The sequence below is a fragment of the Crocodylus siamensis genome, chromosome 8 (genome assembly GCF_052110815.1).
Source record: "Crocodylus siamensis isolate JL-2025a chromosome 8, ASM5211081v1, whole genome shotgun sequence".
Lineage (NCBI taxonomy): Eukaryota > Metazoa > Chordata > Crocodylia > Crocodylidae > Crocodylus > Crocodylus siamensis.
This window is the reverse complement of record NC_143402.1, coordinates 72,842,115-72,865,474: the sequence shown is the minus strand read 5'-3', so window position 1 is coordinate 72,865,474 and position 23,360 is coordinate 72,842,115. Positions and strand designations below refer to the sequence as shown.

Genomic DNA, 23,360 nt, shown 5'->3' with positions numbered 1-23,360 from the left:
TTGGAGTACTGCATCCAGTTCTGGGCACTGTACTTCAAGAGGGATGTGGCCAACACGGAGAGGGTCCAGAGGAGGTCACTCACATGGTCAAGGGGCAGCAGGTCAGGCCCTATGAAGAGAGGCTAAAGGGCCTGAACCTGTTCAGCCTTCAAAAGAGAAGACTGAGAGGGGACCTGGTGGCTGTTTACAAACTCACCAAGGGGGACCAGTGGGAATTGGGGGAGGATCTGTTCCCCCAGGCACCACCCGGAGTTACTAGGAATAACGGCCACAACTTTTTAGAAAGAAGGTTCAGGCTGGACATGAGGAGTCATTACTTTACAGTTAGGGCTGCCAGGCTCTGGACTGGGCTCCCAAGTGAGGTGGTACTTTCCTCCAACCTTGGGGGTCTTCAAGAGGAGGCTGGACAGGTATCTGGCTGGGGTGATACGACCCTGGCACCCGTTCCTGCCAGGTGTAGGGGGTCAGACCTGATGATCTGTTTAGGGCCCTTCCGACCCTAAGTACTATTATACTATACCTATGATATTAACTCTGAGATTTCAGATATGAATCCAGTGTCGAATACATCCAGACTTGTTGTGGTCTTGAGTTCTTTTCAACAGAAGAATTGGTCTATTATTATTTTGTATTCAGAAAATGAATGAAAACTAAGAGCTGGCATTTTCCAAGGGGTGATTTGAGCCTAAAAGGGCCGAGAGCCACTGCCCTACATACATTGTCTGCGACATGCTGGGTAGCTTTAGGGAGGTCAGCTCAGTGCTGTGCGCCTCAGTTTTTCCATTTGTAGGACATAGAGATGAATGAAGTCTCTCAGATCCACTCCACTTTGCCAATCGCTTTTACTTTTAGATAGAAACCCCCCCTGGGTTAAGCTGGGGGTGGGCAAAATGCAGCCCGGGGGCCAGATGCAGCCTGCCAGGCCATTGTTATCAGTCTGTGGTGCCCCTAAAAAATTTAGAAAATTAATATTAATCTGCCCTGGGCTGCCTGTCATGTGGCCCTTGATGGCTTGCCAAAACTCAGTAAGCGACCCTCCGCCCAAAATAATTGCCCGCCCTTGGGTTAAGCTGTGATCGCCCTGTCTGCCCCGAGTAGGAGGCAACAGAGCTGGATACTGCCAAAATAGCAGCCTGGGAGCTGAACTGCAATTCCTCTGGAATGGAGAAGCTTTCTGTGAAGCGGTTCACTCCTTCCCTCTACTCTGGCTGGCAACTACGGGAGGTCCCCTTGCGTGGGTGGATCTAGGACGTTGAAAAAGGGCATGCAGATGGGCTGGTGCATCATCATCTACAACACAACAGATTCTTCACCAGTTAAGAAGAAACTCGAAGCCTAACTAACAACAAGCTAGAGGCCAAGGGGCATAGTATTCAATTTAAGATCCAAGAAGCAGCAAATATGAGCTCCTTGGAACGTGCATTCACATTCAAAAACGCAACAAACCAGGCCAAAAACAATCCGATGACGTGGCTTATTTAGTCCTCTGGTTACCAGAAGCAAACGTACCGGGCGGCGCCTCCAAACGCTCCCCTGGAAGCGAGCTCCGCGCCCGAGCGGACGTCCACCTCTCCCCACACCCAAGGCCGCGCTGCGCGTTTTGGCTCGTGCTAAAAAGCCGCCCGCAGGGCCGCGACGTGGGAGCGCGTCCAGAGGTGCAGCTCCGAGCAGACTCGCCGGAGAAAGAAGCACCTGCTTAACACAAAGGAGGAGAGAAGGCTTTTACACCTGTGGGAGAAGGGCTGGGACGGATCGCGAGGGGCCCCACAGCCCGTGGGCAAGCAAGGCAGGGCTCAAAGGAGGGGGGCTCCGTACCCCCTTGCTGGAAGGGGCCATCCTTCATTTGCCACCCCGGCTTGCTCAGCCGCCTACTTCCAGGCCCGGGGCCGCGTGGGGAAAGCAGAGACGGGCACACCGCTCCGGAGCCGGCGCCGGTCCAGGCCTCGGAGTGCGGCCCCGCCCCGGAAGGGGGCGTGGCTGCGCTACCCGGAAGTGGCGCGCGGACCTCGTGGGCCGTTGCAGTCATGGCGGAGCGCATCGAGCAGCGTCTGGAGGAGCGCATCCCCGAGCTGGAGCAGCTGGAGCGGGTCGGGCTCTTCACCCGCCCCGAGATCAAGTGAGGGCGGCCGGGAAGGGCCAGGAGATGGAGGCGGAGCTGGGCAGGGCGGGGAGGAGGCAGAGATCAGCCCTGGCCCAGGCTGCTGGGAGAGTGGGGGCAGGCTGGAGCTCAGGGGTGGGTGTTTTCCTCCGGACTCGGTGCAAAAGGGGAAAAAATCTGTTAGGTGCTGCGGCCGGGTTGGCCCCCAGGCTGGGCAGGGAGAGGGTCTTCCCTGGTGGGTGGGGGAGAGCTGCCTCTCGCCTCTTCTGAGCCTGTCAGAAGAGCGAGGTGCTCTGGAGCCAGCCCGAGCCCTAGCGGGTCTGCGCGGAAGTGGCGCTGGGATGGCAGACGGGCCAGCTGGTGGCACGCTGCTTCCTTTGTTTGCTGTCGGAGGTTGTTTGTCTCTACCCCCTTGGGATAAAGGAGCAAAATGAAACTCAGATCCTATGCCGCGGTAAGCTGCTGTGCTCTTTAGTGCTGTGGCTTGTCAGGTAGGCATCTGGCTGAGGTCATCTGACCCCAATGCTTTCCTGCCTAGGCAGGGGGTTGGACTCCATGATCTGTTGAGAACCCCCTAGCATCTATGAGTTGTCAGGGACGCGCGAGAGGATGTCTGGGAGCTGATAACGTATGTCTCTTCAGGGCTGTCATTAAGAAAGCCTCGGCTCTAGAATACAAAATACAGAGGAGAGCCCTTCACAAGGAAGACTTCATTGATTATATTCAGGTGGGTTCGACTGTTTCTGGCAGAACATGTTAGCGTGCATTTTTGACCTCGCTGCTGCACTCTAGTCCTTGCTCTGATAGTACTGTTCATGCGGATGAGGTGCTTCAGTAACAATAATGCTACATCAGGAGGCCTGTTCTAGGGGTAGAGTGCAGGTCTGGAAACCTGGCTTTCACAATTTTGCCAGTGACCTCAGGCAAGTCACCTCATTTTGGTGTGCTTCAGGTTCTGTCTTGATATTAAGGCTTAAAATGCCCTCCAAGAGGCTCTGTAGAAAATCCATGTTAGTCAGTGTAATCATTTTTGTGCTGTTTAAAATGTGAATTGAGCTCTAGGATTCCAGGGGGTGGGTCTGCTATGAGTTGATTAAGAGTCTAAAATTTCACAGTTGAATATAAGAAATCCAGCATAATTGCCATCAGCCTTGGGTCATGTGGCTACCTAAACATGTGTGGCACTTACTTGGTAGCTATGCCATTTTAGATACAACTTGTGTTCATCTCCTGGCAATTAAAAAAAAATAGTAAGAATTAAAAAAAAAAAAAAATCTGTATGCTTCCTCGGTTACTTTTGAACGTCTTTTCTTCCTTTTCCCTAGTATGAAATTAATTTATTGGAACTTATCAAGAAAAGAAGATCGGTAAGTTGATCAACCACAATATGAAATAGAGTCATAGAAAGGAGAACTAGAAGGGACCTGTAAAATCATCAAGTCTGGTCCTCTGCCATGGGCAGGAGGTAATGGGCTCAAACGAGCTCAATAGGTTGCTTGTCCAGCCTCCTCCTGAACACTGCCAGGGATGGTGACTGCCATAAATAGTTAAAATAGTTTAACTTCATTGCACTGTCAAGATTTAATTTATCATTCTTTTTTTTCCCCTCTTAGCGCATTGGATATTCATTTAAGAAAGATGAAATAGAGTACTCTATTGTGCAGAGAATACAAGGCCTCTTCAAGCGTGCCACAGGAAAGTGGAAGGTAAGTGCGGTGTCTTTTCTAGGGCCTGACAATCCAGAGCGGCAGGTCTCAACCTTTTTGGGCTTGAGGCACCCCTCAGTAGATTTGAGGCACCCCCTGGAAAATGTCAGTTTTTAGTTTTCACTCTTTTTGACTATAGAACAAGAATAGAGCAATTCTTCTGTTGCAAATAACTCAGAAAGATCACAAGTCAGAGGCCAGAGTGTTTTTTGTTTTTTTTTTTTAAACTGGGTTTATCTTGTGAAGCATATTTGCACAGTCTAAGCATTGTGTGGCACCCTGCAATACCCTTAAAAGGATCTCAAGATGCCTCCAGGGAATTTCTTGATGCACTTACAATGCAGAAGGCACAGATAGTTATGAGGCAGTCTTACTACAGTGTTGATTAATCCCCTTTGCTTTCCCAATAGGAGGATGTCCAGCTGTGGTTGTCACATGTTGCTTTCTGCAAGAAGTGGGTGAGTCTGCAAGATGTCAATTTTTTTTTTCATTTAAAATGTTCATTAGATGAACCACCAGTTATATTTTATGTTACAAGACAGGATCAAATTCTTTTCAGACTCGAGTTGGAATAACTCTACTGAAATTACTGGAGGTATTTAGACTTTTCACTGACAAGTGAAAGCAGGATTTGGCTCAGAATTTCTCTTCTCACTTCAATGCTATTTTGTTGCTCACATTGTAATTTACAGCACTGCCTACATCAAGGCAGAGGTAGCACTTGCCATCACATATACGATTTGGAACATCTTGCTGCTGAAGGAGTGGTTTGGCATCTTTGAGGGAAGCAGCTGTTGTTTGACTGCTTCTAGTTAACTTCCAGAATGGGGGAGCCAACCTATGAATTATGAATCTGTGAGAACCTCGAGCAGTTCACACACTGCTTGTGCTTAAGATTTTGGCAACTTTACACTGTACAAACTTCTTGTTTTGTCAGTATTGACCTGCGATATTCATGCTCTGTCAGCCTTTGACTTCTCTAGCACAGGTGGATGGTGGCTTTGTCACACTGTGTGTGACCACCAAAGCACTTGTCCTCCTTGCCTGATTTTCAGACGGCATGTTTGTGGCCAAAAACACAATGAGGATGAGTTCATTGGGTGCTCTGTTATCCAGTAAACTGAGTCAAAGATATCTAATGCATTTCTTGTCTTGGATACAGTGATGTAGCATTTCAAAGCTAGTTATTCGGGACCATCAGAGTAGAATAGATTTCCCTTGTATTCTGAAAAAAAATCTTCTCTTCCATGCTGAACAAATCTTATCCCCAAAAGGCAGCCTTTCTGTCAAGAGGGAAATTACTACAAACAGTGGCATTTATGTAAAATGCCTTCTTCACAGCTGTAGTCTATTAGCAGCCTTCCGTACTGAATCATTTTTTCTCTTCATTGTTCAGTTCAACACAAGGTTTACAATGGGTAAGCCTTGGTGATACGGTTGCTGTAAATGGGTAAATCAATGGGTAAATCAGTTCTTTTGTCTTTTTTACAGAATATGAAATTTCAGCTTAGCAAGGTTTTCTCTGCTATGTTAGCCATTCATCCAAACAAGCCAGGTACAGTAAAATTTTTTTTTAGCATCACATGTTTAAATGATTAAACCTAGTTCATTTAGAAGACCAAAAAGGATAGGTTATCCCCAAAACTTAGTGTTGATCCAAGTTACTGCTTTTTGAGATGCCAGTTCTGTCTGTTAGATGTATAGCTTTTGTCTTCCATTTCCTACCTTGTTAATCCCGTGGAGGGATGGTTGCTACTTATAGATCTAAAAGCTGAGCTATATAGCGATTCTCACAGCCTGAAGGACCTTCCCTAGAGGGGAGCAGGAAATAAAAACTGTTTCCAAGGTAGAACATTTTAAATGAACCAAGTCCCTTTGTCTCAGTTTTAAAACCTAACTAGATTGAATGCCCTTGATCTGGTCTGATCTCCAATGCTACATAAATCCTGGGGCTGCCTAGTGATTGGTCAGGAGACTCTGGAGACTCTGGGAATCACGCATGCTACAGGCACAAATCCCAAAGTCACGGCCAAACGTTTGACGACTAGCCAGAAACCCAGTGCATGCAAACACTTCATTCTGGGCATCGTTGCTGCTGGGATGACACACAAGAATATTAAAATAAACCCACACAAACATACACAGACACACCCCGTTGGGAGTGCCTTCCAAAATTGTTCCTCTTCGTCACTCATTCACTGTCCAGGGATTGAAACAAACTAATGTGAGTTTTCTGTTGTAGCACTGTGGATTATGGCTGCAAAATGGGAAATGGAGGAACGTCTGTCATCAGAAAGTGCCCGGCACTTGTTCCTTCGTGCATTGCGCTTCCATCCAGAATGTCCAAAACTCTATCAGGAAGTGAGTTAGTGGTTTTTCTGCATGTAGTTACATTTTCTTGGAGTGGTCTTGCAAAAATTAGTTGTCAATCATTGCAGCAGATGTGGGAAGTGGCTTAACAAAATAAATAGAAAACCAGTAATAGTTTGAGACAAGACTGTGTATACATGCACTGCTTAATAGCATTCTGAATTCTGTGTTAAGTGTGTCAGAAATTCTTATTAAACCTTTCTCAAGATACTGCAATTTCTACAAGGAAAACTCTTATCTGTTGGGGATTACAAGTAAAGTATGCCCGGGGAAGAATTCTTCATGGTCCCTACAGGCAACCAGCCAAAGGTCTTGCTGACCAGACAGGTTCTTTTGCAACCCCATCTTGTGGATGCCAGATACATGATTTCACTTATCCCATACATTGCTTATTGCACCAGTTTTTTTTCTTCTTGAAAGTGAACTTGGAATGGTATAAACCCAAAGCAGCCCATACAATACAAATTGCAACAAGAGCTTCTGGAGTGTGCTTGGAACACATCTGGCAAGGATTTAGCCAAGTGACTCCCACAAAAGTCATTGACTGTTTTGAGTCATGAGATTCCTATTATAGAAGATGCTCTTTATATGATGGAAAAGGGCTGGTTGTGTCCCATCTGATTTCAGCATAGTTAAGCCAGTTAATTCAGTTTAGAGCAGTACGGTATGTTCTCTTGCTAAAGTGCGTGGCTTAGAGTCTGTACACAAAATGGGCAGTTTCCCTACACTCATCAAACAGGAAATAACAGAAGAAATTGCTTTACAAATTTTCTTTTACTGTTCACTTGCTAATGTGTCATCAGAAGAGTGCTGTTGATAGTTGAGTAAATTTTTTTTTTGAGGTTTAATCACACTTTTTTTCTTTTTTTAAATAGCTATTATATTTTCTCTTACTCAAACTGTAGCTCTTTACAGCAGGGCTCTTTGAGCAGAATGGGACTTAGTGAAATTTTGATTTACAGCTCTTCAGACAGGGCTGACTTTGGCAGGTGCTGTCAGATTATGCTGACGTGCGCTGTGCGCTTTAAGTTCACTCTTCCATTTTACTTCCTTGTCTCTTGTAGTATTTCAGAATGGAACTGATGCATGCTGAGAAGCAGAGAAGAGAAAAGAAAGAGTTTGAACAAGCAAAGATGGACTTGGTAAGTGGCCTCATGCATCTGTCTTTAAAGGGACTATTTCTAGGCAAGCGGTGTGTTTTTTAACTTGACGGTTTTAGAAGTATGTGGTACTTCCCTGGGCGTGTTGGTATATTGTTTGAGAGCTGTAGTCTTTGGAGGGTCTTGGTCTTCCGTTCAGTGACACTTCATATTGCTGCGTTTATGCTTTCTGAATGCAGGCTGGGGGCCAGATCCAGTAAGTTTTTAATTTGTTTTCCTTTAGGGAACATGCACATTTTTATATTAGGCCTTTTCCAAGAAAGTAACAGCTTTAATTTTTCAGTTTTGTATTTACTCTGTATTTGTTAAACAACTATCAAATAACTACCAATTTCTGACAAAAAACAATTAAATTGGTTTTCTGTGTTCTGGGGTGGGTATTGCCTTCATGTTAGCTGATCTCTCCAGGTTAGATAGGAAATGTTCATCATCAGTTCTGTGTTTTGTTTTCTTAGTTTGCTGCAGAAAACAGCGGTTCCAGAAGGAAGCTAACTAACTTTCCTTAACATTTTAGGGGGCGTTCAATTATTCTGAGGAGATTCTTCATGGGGAACTGGCTCGAATAATTTACAGGGATGCCATTCAGAAAATCCAGGGTAATTTAATGCTCTCCATCTCGTCTTTTTGGAAAAACTGTTACCTGGTATGTTGCATGGGTAGCCCTGGCTCCAGTGTCAGCATGGGTGCACCATACCCACAAGGCAATGTGCCTATTAATGTGGGTAGCGCTAGATAATAATTCACAGCCATTCTGCAAATAGGGACCTCCTCCACCATACCAACCTTTGGGCTGAAATACCAACTGTTGCCCTTCTCCATCTCATACGCAGAAGAAGAAAGCTGTTAGCATCCTTCCATAAGATCTGACCTAGTGTGTCTGCATAAAAAAAGAAAAATCTCTTCTGTATCTGTTGATGATGCTGACACAAAATATAGAGTTTATTTTATTAAGCCTCTTGCCTCCTTGCATTGTGAATCTGATCTTCCTAGTATGATCCCGATTACAATTATGATAGAAATATCCTGGGACTCAGAAAGACATGAATCAACCTTGTAACCCTCATTCATGCAAGCAGTACTATGTCCTTCCATTAAACTCCTTGTGAGAAAAGGGTTGTTCGGGTCAGAGCCTTGTTGGTTACTGGAGCCAACATCAGGCAGACAGTGAGAGTTAGATAGATAACGTACCTGTCCTACCTTAATGCATGGATAAGAGTGACAGCATTTCAGTGGATAAATATATTCCTTTATATTGCATTTACTTGCTTAGAAAAATAATAATTCCTTTGAAAATCAGTAAGCAAAGTCAAGAAGATACAGAAAGACAGTGCCCTAGGGTGAGGGTCGTGTATTATTTTAACATTTGTCTTTTTCATACCTGGGTTCTCTTGATTTCTAGGTGCTGAGTTTCATCTTTCTCTGCTTTCTATTGCAAAGCTCTTTGATTTTACCCTGGACTTGCAAAAAGAAATTCTTGAGAAGTAAGTTGAGGTTTTTTTGTTTTTGTTTTTAAATGCCAACATTGTTCTCATTTCTGCCTGGATGGTAGTTTGGTGTCCAAGAGCCACTGTAGTGGGAACATGAATATTAAATCCTTCCAAAAATTCCTAAGAAAAACAGCAGTTTTACGGCATGATATTTTGTTTGATGCCTGATCTAAGCAAATTTTCTGGAGAAAGAAGTTGTACCTAAAATGCGAACCCAGCTTCCCGTGAGAACATGCTAACAAAATGTGGATAAAATAGTTATTTTAGGGTTACTGTGACTCTCTTACAACTCTTAATAACTAATACTCATAGGGAATGAATGATTTCCTAGCTCACTTCTTTTCCTTGTTACTTTGTACATAAAGTTTCTCGAAGTTCCTTCCTTCGTTCCTAAAATTGTTAATCAAATCTGAGCCAGCATTGAAGAGAGCTTATAAAGAAACAGGGCAATATTTGATTATCTGCATTTAATGGGAGGATGAACTATTTTATCGGTGAAATTGTTCTTGCTTAGAATTATCCACTTGGAACAAGACAGCCAGTGGCTACCCCCCCACCCATACACCTCTAAAACAATGGTGCTCAGGCTTTTATCATCACAGGCCAGATGAGTGGCATAGGCCAGATTGGGCCCCGCACTACCTCCTCATGGCCCCACATGCATGGACAGGTCCCTGTGCAGCCCCACATCAGCTCTGTGCACCAGGAACGGGCCCCATACCTGCCCTACACGCTGGGATCAGGCTCCACATGCTGAGACTGGACCCTGGGGCCTGGCCTGGCACCACCACCCCACCCCATGTGCTAGGATTGGACCCATGCCAGGCCCCACATACCAGGGCAGTGCCCCATGCACTGTGTTTGGGCCCCATGTTGCCCTGTGTGCCCAGTCTAGTGCACACAGCTTGTGGCTCCTCATGGGCTCAGAGATTTGCAAGTAGGGGAGCAGTGCCACCCTCCCCCCCAACTTTTCAGATCCATGATGAGCCTTGTGGCTGAGTAACACAGCACTGGGGACCGGATCTGGCCCACGTTCCAGTTATTGAGCATCCCTGCTCAAGAACATGCTTGCAGCAAGAGTGCACCCTGTGTATGATGACCTCATGGACTTTGTGTGTTAGATTGCAGGTTGAACATGCGGATGACCCTCTTACATGGGACTACATGGCACGGCAGGAGCTGGAGTTAGTGTCTCTGCCATCTTCACAACATTCATCTAAACAGACAAAAGCATCCGAGGTGGCTCGGAAGGAGGAACGGTGCTGTGCAGTCTTTGATGAAGCTGTGACCTCACTCCCCACTGGTTAGAAACTCTTGATTTTGACATTGGTTTGCTCACTACTTTTGTGCTGTATGGGGTTGCAAGAAATGTGCAGGCAGGGTCCCCAAGCTATCTTCTGTAGGGGTCTGCATCTTAATAGAAAGCAGTTGTCCTGGGGTGCTACCTCTTCTTTGTCAATGGGATACTTTGGACAGGAACCATTTTAAATATTTATGTGCTGTAATTATGGGTGGTCCTGCTCTAGTGTAACTTTTATTTAAAAAGTAGATGATAGTACTTTAGTGTTCAGCCAGTCACTCTGCCCTACCCACAAGACTGGTATATGTACTTGCTGTTGTGGTTTTATTAAATGTATGACTGTCCCTTTGATTTTGCAGAGCCCATGTGGAAATGCTATGTCACTTTTTGCTTGGAGAGGTATAACCGGAAAACCAATAGCGAAGCATTAAGACAGAAGGTAAATTCTTCTTGGACATTCAGAGTAACAAAAGATGCTGTTCTTGCTGACTTCCATTCTCTCTTTCTTATTTCCAAACAAACTTCCATAGATTTCCATCAGGTTGAAGCCGTGCATATCATGCTAGAATGCTCGGAGCTGTGTCTATAATCAAAGATCAGTTTTTCTCCCTATTAGATGCATGTCTTTCAGGGCTTTTTACATCAGTCATCCACTGTTATCTCACTGAAACCTGACATACACAAAAATTTAGAAACCATAGCTCTTGTTGTGTGGGGGGGAAACAGGGAAGACTAAGAGTGACAGGACATCTCCTGCAGACTATCAGTGCTTTGAATTTTGTAAATATCTGTGCACATCTGTCTTTAAAAGAATGGGGTGGGGCCAAAGGGCCATTCTCTTGTCAGCCTTTCTTCAACTGAACCTTAGGGAATGAGGCATCCATCCTCACTTGAGTGGGTTCGGGGCACCTAAATCCACTAGGCTGTTTGGAAAGCCCCAACCCGAAAATGTACAGCTTCTTGTTGGAGTCTCCAGAATGTACAGCAGTAAATTTAATTCTCTTTTTTTTTCTTTATTTCAGAGACTGGAAAGGATGTTGAGTGTGCTCAGCAGAGCCCACGAATCTAACTTGCTGCCAGAGGAGTTGTATAAGCAGTGGGTAAGGAGATATCTATATCTAGATATCTATATCTAGATATCTATATCTAGATAGGCCTGCTCCTGTATTCTGTAGGGACCTGAAGCTTCCACTAAAGGAAATAGGAGCTTTGCATGTTCAGGAATACCAGGTCAGGGCCTTATTTTCTCACATGCTCTGTGTGGACCTGACCTGATCATTAATTTCAATCACTGTTTCAGCTTCAGCTGTTACTGGAGCTCAACCTTTCTGAAAGGGCCACAGAGGTAGCTGCAGCTGCAACCAAACGGTTCAGTCCCTCAGTGGATATGTGGCAAACTAGACTGCAAGTGCTAATTCAGCTGAACAGTGACTGTGTGGCTGAGTGTTTTGAAGAAGCCTTCAAGCAAGTCAAATCTAAGGTTTGTGGCACTTTCAGTAAGCTATGCAAGAAGCCTCTGACTTTTATATTTTATTTTTCCTTTGCTAAATTAGTCTTTAAAGTGAGGGAAATGGGTTCACTGTTAAACGTATCAATGATATTCTAGGTCTACTGGAAGGGATTGAATATAAATCACAACTTGTTAAATTGAAAGCTTTGAAGCCAGTTCTGATGGCCAGCTGGTGTTCTCTTAATTATGCCCTATGCTTTCGTTACCTCAGTAAAAGAGGTCTTTCTTACCCCTAGTATGCTGAGCCTTGGGGTGGGTGGTATGTGAAGCCCTAGATTAGCAGGCTGCACAGTTTCCTGATTGCCCCATTTCAAGTGCTTGGCATACGGATGAGAGACAGCAAGAGAACTGGTGTATTGTTTCTCTTTTCTGGAGACCTGTTTTTGATCGGATCTCTGTATGAGGGTAAGAACAGGATGTGCTCCCCATGTCCAGCATTTTTTTTTTTACCTTTAGGAGGAGCAAATTCATGTGGACCACTTGTAATCTGAGGTTCTTGAGTAGGGGAAAAGGTCATTTTAATTACAGCTTTGTTGGATGGCTGATTTCACAGCAGGTGTGCAGCAGCTGTGGCTGAGAGCTTGGGTGAATGTTGTATTAAACTAATTTTAAAAGTCCCTGGTGATACTGGCATCTGTTGCATTTTCCTGAGATCAAACTGAAGCTTAATTAGCCCTTTGGCTCCTTGCATTTCTTTTCTAGGACAGCCTATCTTTATGGACTCTGTGGGTAGAGTGGAGTGAAGGCGCAAACAGGAAAGAGGACACAGAAGCCCTCTACCAGGTACATGGCTGTACAGGGTTACAACTACATTGTACAGTTCAGGGGCTTGTTCTGAATGAGTTAGCTTGGGTTACCATGAGTCCTGTGTAGCTGCAGTAGCATGGTACTCACCTGGGGCTAATTGGCATTGCTGTGAAGCAAAATATGTAAATTGGTGAGTCAGCGTGCAAACACAACTGTTGTGCTTCTAGTGTTCAGCTGGCTCTGGTATTGCCATATGGTCCTGTATTGTGCCACATAGACATACCCTTCATTTCTTTCCTTGTGTGAAATGGGCTAGGAAGCTAGCTAATATGTCATGGACTGGAAGAGTCCACAGGGAGTGCTAAATGACATTCAACCCTTTTTATTTCCTTCATTTGCCCCCTAGTTTTCAACTGCCTTGCATTCCAACTTTAGGTAGTTTTTTAAAAGGGAATTAAATACCTCAGTGTCTCTGCAAATCAGTTGGATTTAAGCTTTCAAGCACTCAAGTTGCTTCTGAAAATAGGACTTAAACTCTTGTCACTTAGACACTTCATAAGACCCTTTAAAATAGCTCTGATTCTTTGTGGGCTACATTTTTTTGTCCAAGTTTCAGCCAGAGGTTTTAAAATAGATTTTATTGCGCCCAATCTAATGCTTTAAAAAGTTAATGCTAATAGGAGAAGATTCGAGCAAAAAAATTAGGGTTGGGTAATAGAGCAAAAAAAAAAAAATTGTGCTTCTTAATTTGTCTATCTGTTGTGTAAGTTGCTTTGCTTTTCATGGGAACTTAGTTTGTAGAGCACTTTTGAGATCTTTAAAAGTACTATGGAAATGTTCCTTAAACCTACTTTAATAATGGAAGGGAAGAAGTGTAGTTCTATTCTAGACTGAGCAGCTGTATTTGAAAAGTCCTGCATGTTGTTAGTGTTGCTACTCTCCACAGGTTGCATTCTTCTAATACAGGCAGTCCTTGGACTTAAGATGTGGTTTTCAGGAACCAATTGGTGTCATAAGTCGAAATGTCATAACTTGGAACTGATTTTCCCATAGGAACGATGTTATAAATGAGGGATTGAACCAAGGCCTGATAGCTGTTTTTCAATTGTATTGTCCTAAAACATCACCAACGAAAAATGGTGTTGGAACAGCAACTGAATGTCTTGAGTCAGGGAGAAATGTGTAGCGAAGCAAATCAGCACGGGGAGATGGGCAGCACAGCAAACTTGTTCACTGGCATGGCGTTGCGTCGGATCGAGCGTCTTGAGTCAGGAAGTCAGGGAGATGGCACTGTAAAGTCGAAACCAACATTGGAAAGTCGAAATGGGGTGTCCATTTATAAACGTTATAAGTGCTGTTTGTTGTAATTCGAATGTCGTAAAGTCGAGGACTGCCTATACTTGAAAGTGAGGTTCTGATGCTAAAGTAATTGAGAATGCAGACAAGTAACTGAACAAGCTGTGTTTGGTGTAGCTCCCTATAGTTATTTTTTGATTGTAGCAAAGAACATGTGTGTTTAACTTGCAGAGATCCTTACTTATCACTGTGCCAGCTGTCTCTGTAACCATGAAAGAGAAGTACCTTGACTGGGCCTACAGGACTGGCGGGTATAAGAAAGCAAAGAAAGTCTTTACTAGGTAAAAAATAACAATCTGAAACCTGAATGTCCAAAGATAGGTGTATGAAAGATTTAAAGTCTAAAAGCTCTTCATGCTTTTATTCTAGCCTACATGAGAATCGTCCCTTTTCATGTGAGTTCTTCAAGCGGATGATCCAAATAGAAAAAGAGCAAGTAAGTGTTACAAATCAATTTGGAATCTCATTGTGAAGAATGTAAGTTATTCCTGTGGAACTGGATAGGAAGCAGTGGTTGTATGAGTAGCATATAATTAGGTTGTAATCAGTTCATATTTGTCTTTTAAAATAAACTCCTTGCACGTAATTTTAGGCTGAGTTGCATGGTATTTAGTCTTGGATATGTATTCATGTGGAATTAGCAGGACATTGTCTCTTTGCATCTAATTAAGCTACAGATTCACTTCCATACACAGGAAATGATCTTTTCCAATTTTCTTTGTTAGGAATCTTGCAAGATGTCTAATCTGAGAGAGTACTATGAACGTGCTTTGAGAGAGTTTGGTTCTGCAGATTCTGGTAAGGCAGCTTTCTTCTTACATGCCACCATAATCTTTCTGCCCATGTGACCATTAATATGCAAAGGGCAGCCTGATAATGCTGCTTCATTAATGTGCCTGGCACTTTACAATGACCTTGCACTAGAAAGCCTTCAGGGCCTTCAGTTCCCACAAAACTTTCACTTGGGCAGTCCCACTGACTTAAGTGGAAGCAATATTAAGGAAGGGCTGGTGAGATTTCCAGTTGTCCGACCATTTGTCTGAGGTTTTTATACAATGTAAATAGTGATTTCCACAACATCCTTCAAGGACAATAAATGCCCCCATTATACAGGTGGTGTAAGAAACAGCTGCAGATAAGTTAAACAGCTTTTCAGTGTGACCTGTGGTGTCTCCATCACAACTGGACAAAGAACCCAGATTTCTGTACTTTTGCTGTTTTCCCTGTACAAGGAGAAAAAAGAAGTTGAGCCACATTACACTTGACTGTTAACATGTAAAACTTTTCATGCATAGGGCTTCTATGTTAGGACTAGTTTTGTGTGCACGCATGTGTGTGTGCGAGAGAGAGAGATTTCATTTTGTCTGTTCTAACTGGATTTTTGTTTATTTAAAAGATCTCTGGCTTGATTACATCAAAGAAGAACTAAGCCATCCCCAAGGCAAGCCAGAAAACTCTGGGAACATTCACTGGAGAGCTATGAAGATGTTGCAGGGAGAACTAGTAGAAAACTTTGTTTGCAAATACACTTTGCTACAAACCGGACACTCATGAAAAATGTAGATTTTTTCCCCCACATTTCTGAGATGAATGACATATTGCAGAATTACTAGAGTTGTTTTGTTTGTTCAGTTTTTTTTACAAGACTTTAAGAGTAAACACATTCCTGAACCACACTAACATGTACATGCTTTATTTTCACATATACTGGAATTTCTTTTTGGTTGTAACCTACAGTTACTAAAAATGTTACCTGTCCCAGTGGCAAGGTACCAGTGAACGGGTCCAAATCATAATTACAAGAGGAGGAGAAACATTGGTAAACGGGTGCACCTTTCTATCAGAATGTTAATTACAGAGAACTTTGAAAGCAGATTTTGCTTACAGTCTTAAGCTGTTTTGCATTAAATAGTGGTCATATGTCACATTTAAAACTTACAAAATTTCATATTAAAATACAAATTAGTGCAAAAAAACCTCATTCCAGTAGAGACCTAACTAGGTATCTTGTCCTAATAATGCAGTGTCTTGAGAAAAAAGATTCCAAAAGCAAAGAAGGGTTTGGTATTAGAGTCTCTTTAAGCCCAGCAGTTCTTAGCCTTTTTAGCCTCATGGCACCTCTCCATAACTCTTGGGACTTGCACAGTGCACAGTTAAGAATCACTGAGCTACAATCTAAATTCAGAAAAGAGATGAGGGGAAAAGGTTAAGAGCCATTGATCTAGCTGGTGTCAGATGACAACACTGGGAGCAGATCTAACCTTGCCATGCCCTGCTTTTTCCACCGTCTGTCCCCCCCCCCAACACACCCGCTCCTTCCAGTCTGTACTTGAGGGGGCAGGGGTAGCTCCCATCGCTGAAACTGCTTCTGTGGGGTCTTGCATGCCAGAAAATGTCCCCACAGCTCCTCTCACTGGGCCCAGGAGTGCGGGAGGAGCAGAGGGGACAGGACAGGCTCCAACGTTTGGCTCTGGCCTCATCTGCCCTCTCGCCCACAGCAGAGTGCTCTGCTGGCAGTGTGGGGGTATATGTAATGGTGCAGGAAGATTGGACATTGATTAGTAATAAGACTATCTTAAGGACATCTTGCTGAGGGTTGGAAACTGTTGGCTTAGCATTGAATTTGCTTCTGTGGTGCGTGTGTGTTGTTTTTATTTAAACTTTTGTTCTGGTGTGATTAGCTGCTTGCTGACTTCTGAAGGATTACTTGTGGGGATATACTGTTCTTTAGGACAGGTCTACTGGAAGTCATTTTAATCGCTCCTTAGTTTAATATAACTGATTTGGATTGTCAACAATTCTTTGCAATGTTTCTTCCAACTCTGCTCTTAGGATATCATTTTCAGCACTAAATTCAACTCCTATGAATTCCTTCAACACAATTCTGCTGTCAGTGCTCTTCTAGCAGCACTTTTCTTCTTTTAAAGCTTCTCTTTCCAGCACAAGTGTTGAAACATTGTGCAGTAATTGGTTTTCTTTGGTTACTGCAAGCATGCTCGAATGTAACATTCGATGCGACTACAACATAATTAAAAGTAGAGCTACTAAAATCATCAAGATGTTATGATTTAAGATCGGGGTGTAGGTTGTAGCCACACCCAAAGAGCCTTGCCTCTCTGTGATTTAAGATCAGCATTTTATTTTTTTCCTTTAGGATGATGTAACAAAAAGGCTGCAAGAAGTAAATTTCCTCAACCAGTGATCCATTCCCATCAATGGCCTATAAGAGAAAATGATTTGCTTCTTGATACCATTCCCCTGTACTAAAATGTTTCTTTCGTTTTAGGTGATCTTATACATCCAAAGTTACAGCCCATCTACTGGAATTCAATAAACCATGCTAGTATTTTAGCTGAAATTCCTTTATAAAATCTGAAGGCTGGTAGTAATTATATCATTACTTTTAATTGTGCTTCTGAACATTACAACAGACGCTAACTATATACTAGCCAGCATTGCTACAGCATTTATTAAATCATTTTGCCCACAAAGTAAATAGCTACAAGTATTTGATCAGAATACTTTCAACTGGTCTAGCAAGGGGGAGAAAAAATCTGGCTGCTTCCAGCAGATTCAGCAAGTCTCTCTCTCCTTAGTTTCTCTTATTCCCTTTGCTTTCCAACTACATCATCGGCTTATGGGATACCTGCTTTTCAGAAACTGATCAAAACTTAGCTAAAAGCTTTACCTGGGGTGTAGAAATATCAACGCGGGTGTGGAAATCACTTTCAATGAAGCATTAGACACTATCCAGATGCTCACGAAGGCTTGATTCTGTTTTCTGAATCTGAGACCTGTACATTTAACTATAACAACTCCAGGATGAATGAAACAAATCATAGGATTATTTTTGCCTAGTTTGTTGTGTTTTTACACATACAATATAGCAAATTAACGCAAGTCCCACTATATATTTTTTGGCTTCAATCTGAAATCGAACAATTTAGCTCTAGGCCAGTAGTCTCCAACCTTTTTAAATACCAGATCGCTTTTTGAATTAAAGTCCAACCTAGGATCTACTGTGTGCCACCACCCCCTGCCCTGTCCCCGCTCATCCCCCCCAGCAGATCAGGCCCCCACAGTGAGAGAGGGAGGGGGACAGAGGCTGGCCCGGTGGTGGGAGGATCAGAGCCCGGGTAGCTCTTCCAGGCACACGGGAGGGGCTTCCGCTGCTACATGCACCCTGTCAGAGGCCCGGGGGCCACGTGTCCCCCCGATCTGTGTGAGGCAGAGGCAGCTGCCGCTGCATCCTAGACATTGTGCTCCAAGCCCCGCTGCAGCTGCCCCGGGAATGGTGTGATGCCACGTATGTCCCACCACCGGGCTGAGCCTAGCCCACCTGCCCAGTGGCGGGACACACGGTGTTGCACCGCTTCTGGAGCAGCTGCACTGAGGCTCGGGGTGCAAAGCGCAGTCCACCCTGTGCACAGATGGGGGGGGGGGGGACACGTGCACCCCAGGCCTCCACCAGGGTATGTGTGGTGGGGAGGAGCTCCTGCCGTGTGCCTGCATGAGCTGCCCTGGGCTCCGATCCTCCCACCACCTGGCCCAGCCGGGGCCCCCCTCACCTCAGCCCCTACTCCTGCCCGTGCCCCACTCCCTCCCTCACCACAGGGGCCTTGATTTGGCTCCCATCCCTTCCCTCCCCCACAGAATGAGCTGCTGGATTGGAGGGGGGGATCTCCCCTGCCTGTCCCCACTGCCAGTCCCCAGCTGAGCCCATCCCACACGCAGCCTGGGGAGGGCGAGGGGGATGTGGACAGAAATAGCTCTGGTGCTTCCCTCAGGCCTGAGGACAGCAGGGAAAGCAGCAGAGAGGAGCGAACAGAGGAAGGAAACAGAGGGAAATCCTAGCCCGCGGCCTACCCTCTCCCCTGTGGAAAGCCTGCAACTTCTGTGGGTCTGGGGCTCGAGTCACCTCAAGACCCATCAATGAGCTGCGGCAGAAATCATCCTCAAACGGAGGGATTGCTGCTGATAACTCAAGTCCCCAGAGGCTCCTGCGGTGCAGTTGAATGCAGAGAGGCAGATCATAATATTGTACTGAACTCCCTGCACCCCCTTTTCAAAATCCTAGATCTGCCCATCCCAGCGGCTCGCTCATTGCTCGGGAAGCCCAAACCTGCTGAAGTGGCAGAGAAAGTCAACAGGGATTTATTACTGACTCTCTCACCAGACAAGAACTAGGAGGCACAACATGAAACGGGTAGGCAGGAAGTCAAAAACTTGAGGCCACAAGTTCTTTTTTGCCTGGCCTGTCATCAAAGTTGGACTTTGTGGGTTGCAGCGGCAGGGCAGGGACCCTGGGTGGGGACAGCAGAGCCCTGCCGGGACGGCAGAGTACAAGCTGGGGGTGGTAGGTGTGTGTGGCGTTGGCAAGAAAGCACTCACCTGCCAGCTCATCCAGAACCATTTTGTCTGCGAGAACAACATCACGGAGGACTCCTACTAGAATCGGGATGATTGATGCGGCGACCTGCCTGCTGGTCATCCTGGACACGGGCGTGCAAGAGTGCAGCGCCACACACGACCAGCAAGATTTGGTTATGCACATAGGCGAGGGCTTTCTCTCCGTCTTCGCCGTCAACATCAAGTCCTTCGAAGACAGCTACCACTACAGGGAGCAGATCAGCTGGGTGAAGGATGTGGATGACGTCCCGATGGTGCTGGTGGGTAACAAGTGCAACCTGCCCTCCTGGACGGTGGACATTGTGCACACTCAGGAGCTGGCAAAGAGCTACGCATCCCCTTCACTGAGATAGCCCGAACGAGACGGGGTGCAGCAGATCCTGAAGCACAAGGAGAAGATCAGCAATAGGTGGAAGGAGGAGTGCATGATCCTCTGAAAGACGCATGTGCTGGTGCAGGAGAGGAGAGGATCCCCCTTGTCCCTTCCCCTCCTGGATCCCTTTGGTTTGCATACGACGGCAGCAGGGACGGTGGGCTGTTTGGAGCAGCCAGACAGAGAAAGCAGCAGAGACCAGGAACATGACTTCGCTCTGTTTTCTGGCTCTGTTCACCCCTGGTACCCTGAGACTCCAACTCGCAGCAAGTTTAAAAACTTGGCACTGTCTCCCTCCCTGAGGTTGGGGTGAATCCTACCTGGCCAAAAACTCATCTGCTTTGCTGGCCTGTCTGATGTGCCAAGGAGATGCTGCCTGCAATAGGGCTGGGCAGAAAAATAGGCAGTGAAATCTGAGGAGCCAAAGGGCTGTCATTCCTCTCTGCCTGCTCATAATCCACATGGACACAGGTGACAGGCTCCTCACCCCTGCTCTTATCCTGTGAATATCCCTCCCTTATCTCAGTGGTTCCCTTTGGGTAGATCAGCTGTCGGATCCCTGTTTGGAGATGGGAAAGCAGTGTTCTGGGGGGGCTACTTCATAGATTTCATAGACATCAGGGCTGGAAGGGACCCCGGAAGATCCTCGAATCCAGCCCCCGCCCCAGGGCCAGGAAGTCAGCTGGGGTCATAGGATCCCAGCAAGAGAAGCATCCAGATTGTCTCTTGAAGGTGTTCAAAGTGTGTGCTTGAACCACCTCCGGCGGCAGGCTGCTCCAGACCTTGGGGGCTCGGACAGTGAAGAAATTCTTCCTTACGTCCAGCCTGAAACGGTCTTGCAGGAGTTTGTGACCGTTCGACCTCGTCATCCCTTGGGGCGCTCTGGTGAACACGCGTTCCCCCAGATCCTGGCAGTCACCCTGATAAACTTATAGGTGGCCATCAGATCCCCCCTGAGCCTGCGCTTTTCCAGGCGGGAGAGCCCCATGGCCCGGCCGGTCGTCGTAAGGCCTGTTCTCCCACCACCCGCGTGGCTCTGCTCTGCACCCTCAAGCTGCTCCCCGTCTTTGAATCGTGGCGCCCCAAACTGGGCGCGGTAGTTAAGGTGGCACGAGTACGCATTCTCCTGTGCTTGGCTTGCTTCCCGCTGCCCGGGGGCAAGTCCCCCCTATCCCCGCCTGCTCCCGAAACAGTTACCCACGGTGAGCGGAGATGGGCTTTTGTCCAGGGCGTTGCCACCCTCTTCCGTCTGGCAAAAAAAAAAAAGCGTGTCGCCCTCTTTGCAGACTGCCCTTCGGCAAGAGCCGCCAAACCGCCTTCCGGAGCGGGGGAGGGGAGGGGAGGGCGCCTCCTTCTTGCCGGCCCGGGGCGCCTTCCGCCCCGCACATGCGCTCGCCGCGCCGCACCACGTGCTCACCTGGCCCCGCCCCGCCCGCGCCACGTGCGTGCCCCGCCCCGCCCCGCCCCGCGCCACGTGCTCGCCCGGGCCCGCCCCGCCCGCGCCACGTGCTCGCCCGGCATGGAGCCGCCGGTGAGCGCCGGGCTCGCCTCCCCCGGCCCGCGGGAGACGGCTGCGGAAGCTCGCGTGCTCATTCATTCATTTACTCATTCATTCAGTGCGTGTGTTTGCCTTGCAGGGCGCCTGGAGCGGGGGGAGAGCTCTTGCTGCTCCCTGCCCCGACTCCTCTGGCCCGCTTAGGTCCGGGTCCCGAGGCGGGGGCCGTGTTAGAAGAGCTTCCCCTTCCTCCCCGTGTGCAGTAGGACCGGAGGGGCAAGCTGGCCCGGCTTCTCCCCTTACCTCCAGCTTGGGGACCCGCTGCTGTCTTCCTCCACGGTCCCAGTGTCTGGAGCGCTCTTTTTCCCCGCCCGTCCCTGCCGTCTGTCCTCTGGTTTCTAGGAGCCGACGCTTTGTCCTTCCCCTGCTTCTGTAAAATACCTTGTTTTTCATCCCTAGTGCCCGTCTTTGCTCGAGGCTCTTCCGGACCCCTGTAGTTCTCCCCTTTGACGTGATTTGTGTTGATTTTGCTACTTCCCGCAGGCTCCGAGTAGCAGCAGGAAAACTGACCAAGCGGCTGTCCATTTTTTTGCTGCTGCTGCTGCTGGGCAAAACTGTCAAGGAACTAACGAGAATGAAAATCTCAACTTACGCCGATGGTTCAGGTCCTTAAATTTCCAGGAAACCAGTGAGGTTTGTTTGCTTATTTTTTTTAAAAGCTGTATTGAGATACCGTGCGGCACGGGAGTCACCTGAACTGTGTGGGAGAGGAGTCTAATGAAGCTGCCAAATGATTAAATAAAAAAAATGTCTGTGCTTTGTAGGTAACAGCTGATGGACGTGACTTTTCCTGTCAGGAGGCAGCTCTTTTCAAAGGAAGGAAGACCACAAATTGGTGGCCTCCAAAAGGTATTCAAGAAAGTTATTAAGTCATAATAAGGTGGATGTTAATGTTGTTACAAATGCTGTCTGCTCGGAGAGGCTGGCAGCTGTGCAGGGCGGATACGTGGGAAATGTTTTTTTGGGTGACTGCTAAGTCATTGTTGCCTTTTGTTCTGTGCATCCCTAGACAGGGGAGCACTTAATCATTATTAGCAAAGAATAAAAATGCTGTTGATTTGGAGACTCCAGATGGAGTTGTTAAACACATTTCCTTAAGGGATATTGGGAATCGGCTGTGATGAAACCGTGCTAGTGGTTCCAGAGATCAACCGAAGACGTAAACTTCCGGCCTCGGCCCTGGGCTGGAGCTCGTCTGAGCCAGACCACCAGGTGTGAAGTCGAGAGTTCACAACTTGGGGGACTGTGCAGCAAGTGATGGGATTCAAACCTCTCGCTAATGTATTCCAAGCACAACAAGCGTTGGACAGCCAAAGCAATATGGGGGTGGTATTAACTACGTGCAGATGCGAGTTGTGTGAAAGCATGCCTTTGTAATTGGTTGAATTCATGTCTCTGGTGTTGCCAGACTTTTCCTTTGGAATCTCGTTGCGACCTCATGAACTGGTGTATACGTTTCCAGATGTGGTCACAGCGGGCAGGAGCACTGTCGTTTTCCTGGCCTCTGACTGATGGCGATTCCTTGTTCAGCCGAGTTCTGTTTTATGCACAGTATCTTCAGACAGCTGGCCAAACTACTGTGCATTTAAAGCATTGTGACCTCCCCAGTTTATTTCCTAAGTAACTTTTTGGGTCTTTCTGTCACACTGTAGATGTTCTAGACATTCCCGATGGCGAGTCTCAACAGAGAGGATTCCCCGGTATCTCTTCCTGTCAAAATGATGCCACTGGGTTGGCTACAGACACCTCTGGGTCGTCTGCCGAAAGCACCGGTGACTCTGACGATCAGAATGACCTTCAGGAATGGGAGCTGGACACTGAAGTTGGCAGCGTGCCTGTTGCTGCATGTTATCCTGAGCTGAAAACTGATCCCGAGTATGAGGAAGAGGATTGGGATAAAGAGCTGGAGGATTCCCAGTGTAACCCATATGGTAGGTACAGATTTGCTTGTGCTCCAACTAAACCGGCCTGGCGGTAGGGACATGCAAGTTGCTGGAGAGTCTCTTTCAACGGGTCTTCGTTCTCCTGTTTTGGGCAGAGACTTCATGGTGTCTGTAGTGACTTGTTTGGTTTTTGGCTGCCTTATGTCTGTGTCATGCCCTTGTGATACACAGTTGTACCTAGGTATTCAAAAGAAACATGGATTTCAAATGGATCTTTCTGATTTTTGCCTCAGGCAGTAGGGGATATAACTGATTGGATGCTGTGGTACGGGGAAAATGTATGTAGAGCTGTGTGTAGCTGCTCAGGTGCTGTTCAGCCATCATGAAATAGTGTGCGTGCACATGT

General features: G+C 46.4%; 2 protein-coding genes and 1 long non-coding RNA gene across 11 annotated transcripts in view; 2 read left to right on the top strand and 1 right to left on the bottom strand.

Moving 5' to 3' along the window:
- Positions 1–1,961: 1,961 nt before the first annotated feature.
- Positions 1,962–17,424, top strand: UTP6 (UTP6 small subunit processome component). 2 transcript variants are annotated; one of them, XM_090059544.1, is made up of 19 exons: positions 1,962–2,116; positions 2,741–2,825; positions 3,424–3,465; positions 3,712–3,804; positions 4,215–4,262; positions 5,296–5,359; positions 6,047–6,165; positions 7,239–7,316; positions 7,849–7,930; positions 8,734–8,815; positions 9,943–10,124; positions 10,481–10,560; positions 11,144–11,221; positions 11,422–11,601; positions 12,334–12,414; positions 13,906–14,015; positions 14,104–14,170; positions 14,460–14,532; positions 15,131–17,424. In XM_090059544.1, exons 1-19 carry the CDS (start codon positions 2,025–2,027, stop codon positions 15,286–15,288), a joined length of 1,794 nt encoding a protein of 597 aa, XP_089915670.1. In that variant the 5' UTR covers positions 1,962–2,024; the 3' UTR covers positions 15,289–17,424. The 2 variants fall into 2 exon arrangements, with proteins under 2 accessions (XP_089915670.1, XP_089915671.1); XM_090059545.1 differs by having other exon boundaries at positions 2,011–2,116; positions 2,637–2,825.
- Positions 14,539–20,920, bottom strand: LOC149859036 (uncharacterized). 3 transcript variants are annotated; one of them, XR_016443773.1, is made up of 4 exons: positions 20,714–20,920; positions 19,126–19,523; positions 17,423–17,549; positions 14,539–14,957 (listed from the first exon to the last, which is right to left on the bottom strand). It is a non-coding gene; the product is annotated as an uncharacterized LOC149859036 (long non-coding RNA). The 3 variants fall into 3 exon arrangements; XR_016443774.1 differs by having other exon boundaries at positions 20,718–20,920; XR_016443772.1 differs by having other exon boundaries at positions 19,126–20,920.
- A 69-nt stretch (positions 20,921–20,989) lies between these two features.
- COPRS (coordinator of PRMT5 and differentiation stimulator) overlaps positions 20,990–23,360 on the top strand; it is a 187,030-nt gene continuing 184,659 nt past the window's right edge. For all 6 annotated transcript variants that reach the window (XR_016443840.1, XR_016443839.1, XR_016443838.1 and 3 more), the window contains exons 1-4: positions 20,990–21,047; positions 21,555–21,704; positions 21,836–21,920; positions 22,724–23,002. Coding sequence is in view for 3 of the 6 variants with exons in the window: in XM_090060240.1 (XP_089916366.1) it covers positions 21,036–21,047; positions 21,555–21,704; positions 21,836–21,920; positions 22,724–23,002 (526 nt within the window). In the remaining 3 variants the exon portion in view is untranslated. The remainder of the gene's footprint in view (positions 21,048–21,554; positions 21,705–21,835; positions 21,921–22,723; positions 23,003–23,360) is intronic.

Coding starts and splice junctions, on each gene's coding strand:
- UTP6 (XM_090059544.1), top strand. CDS start 2,025: ATGGCGGAGCGCATCGAGCAGCGTCTGGAGGAGCGCATCCCCGAGCTG. Junction 7,931..8,733: donor TGCCATTCAGAAAATCCAGG/GTAATTTAATGC, acceptor CTTGATTTCTAG/GTGCTGAGTTTCATCTTTCT. Junction 11,222..11,421: donor AGGAGTTGTATAAGCAGTGG/GTAAGGAGATAT, acceptor TCACTGTTTCAG/CTTCAGCTGTTACTGGAGCT.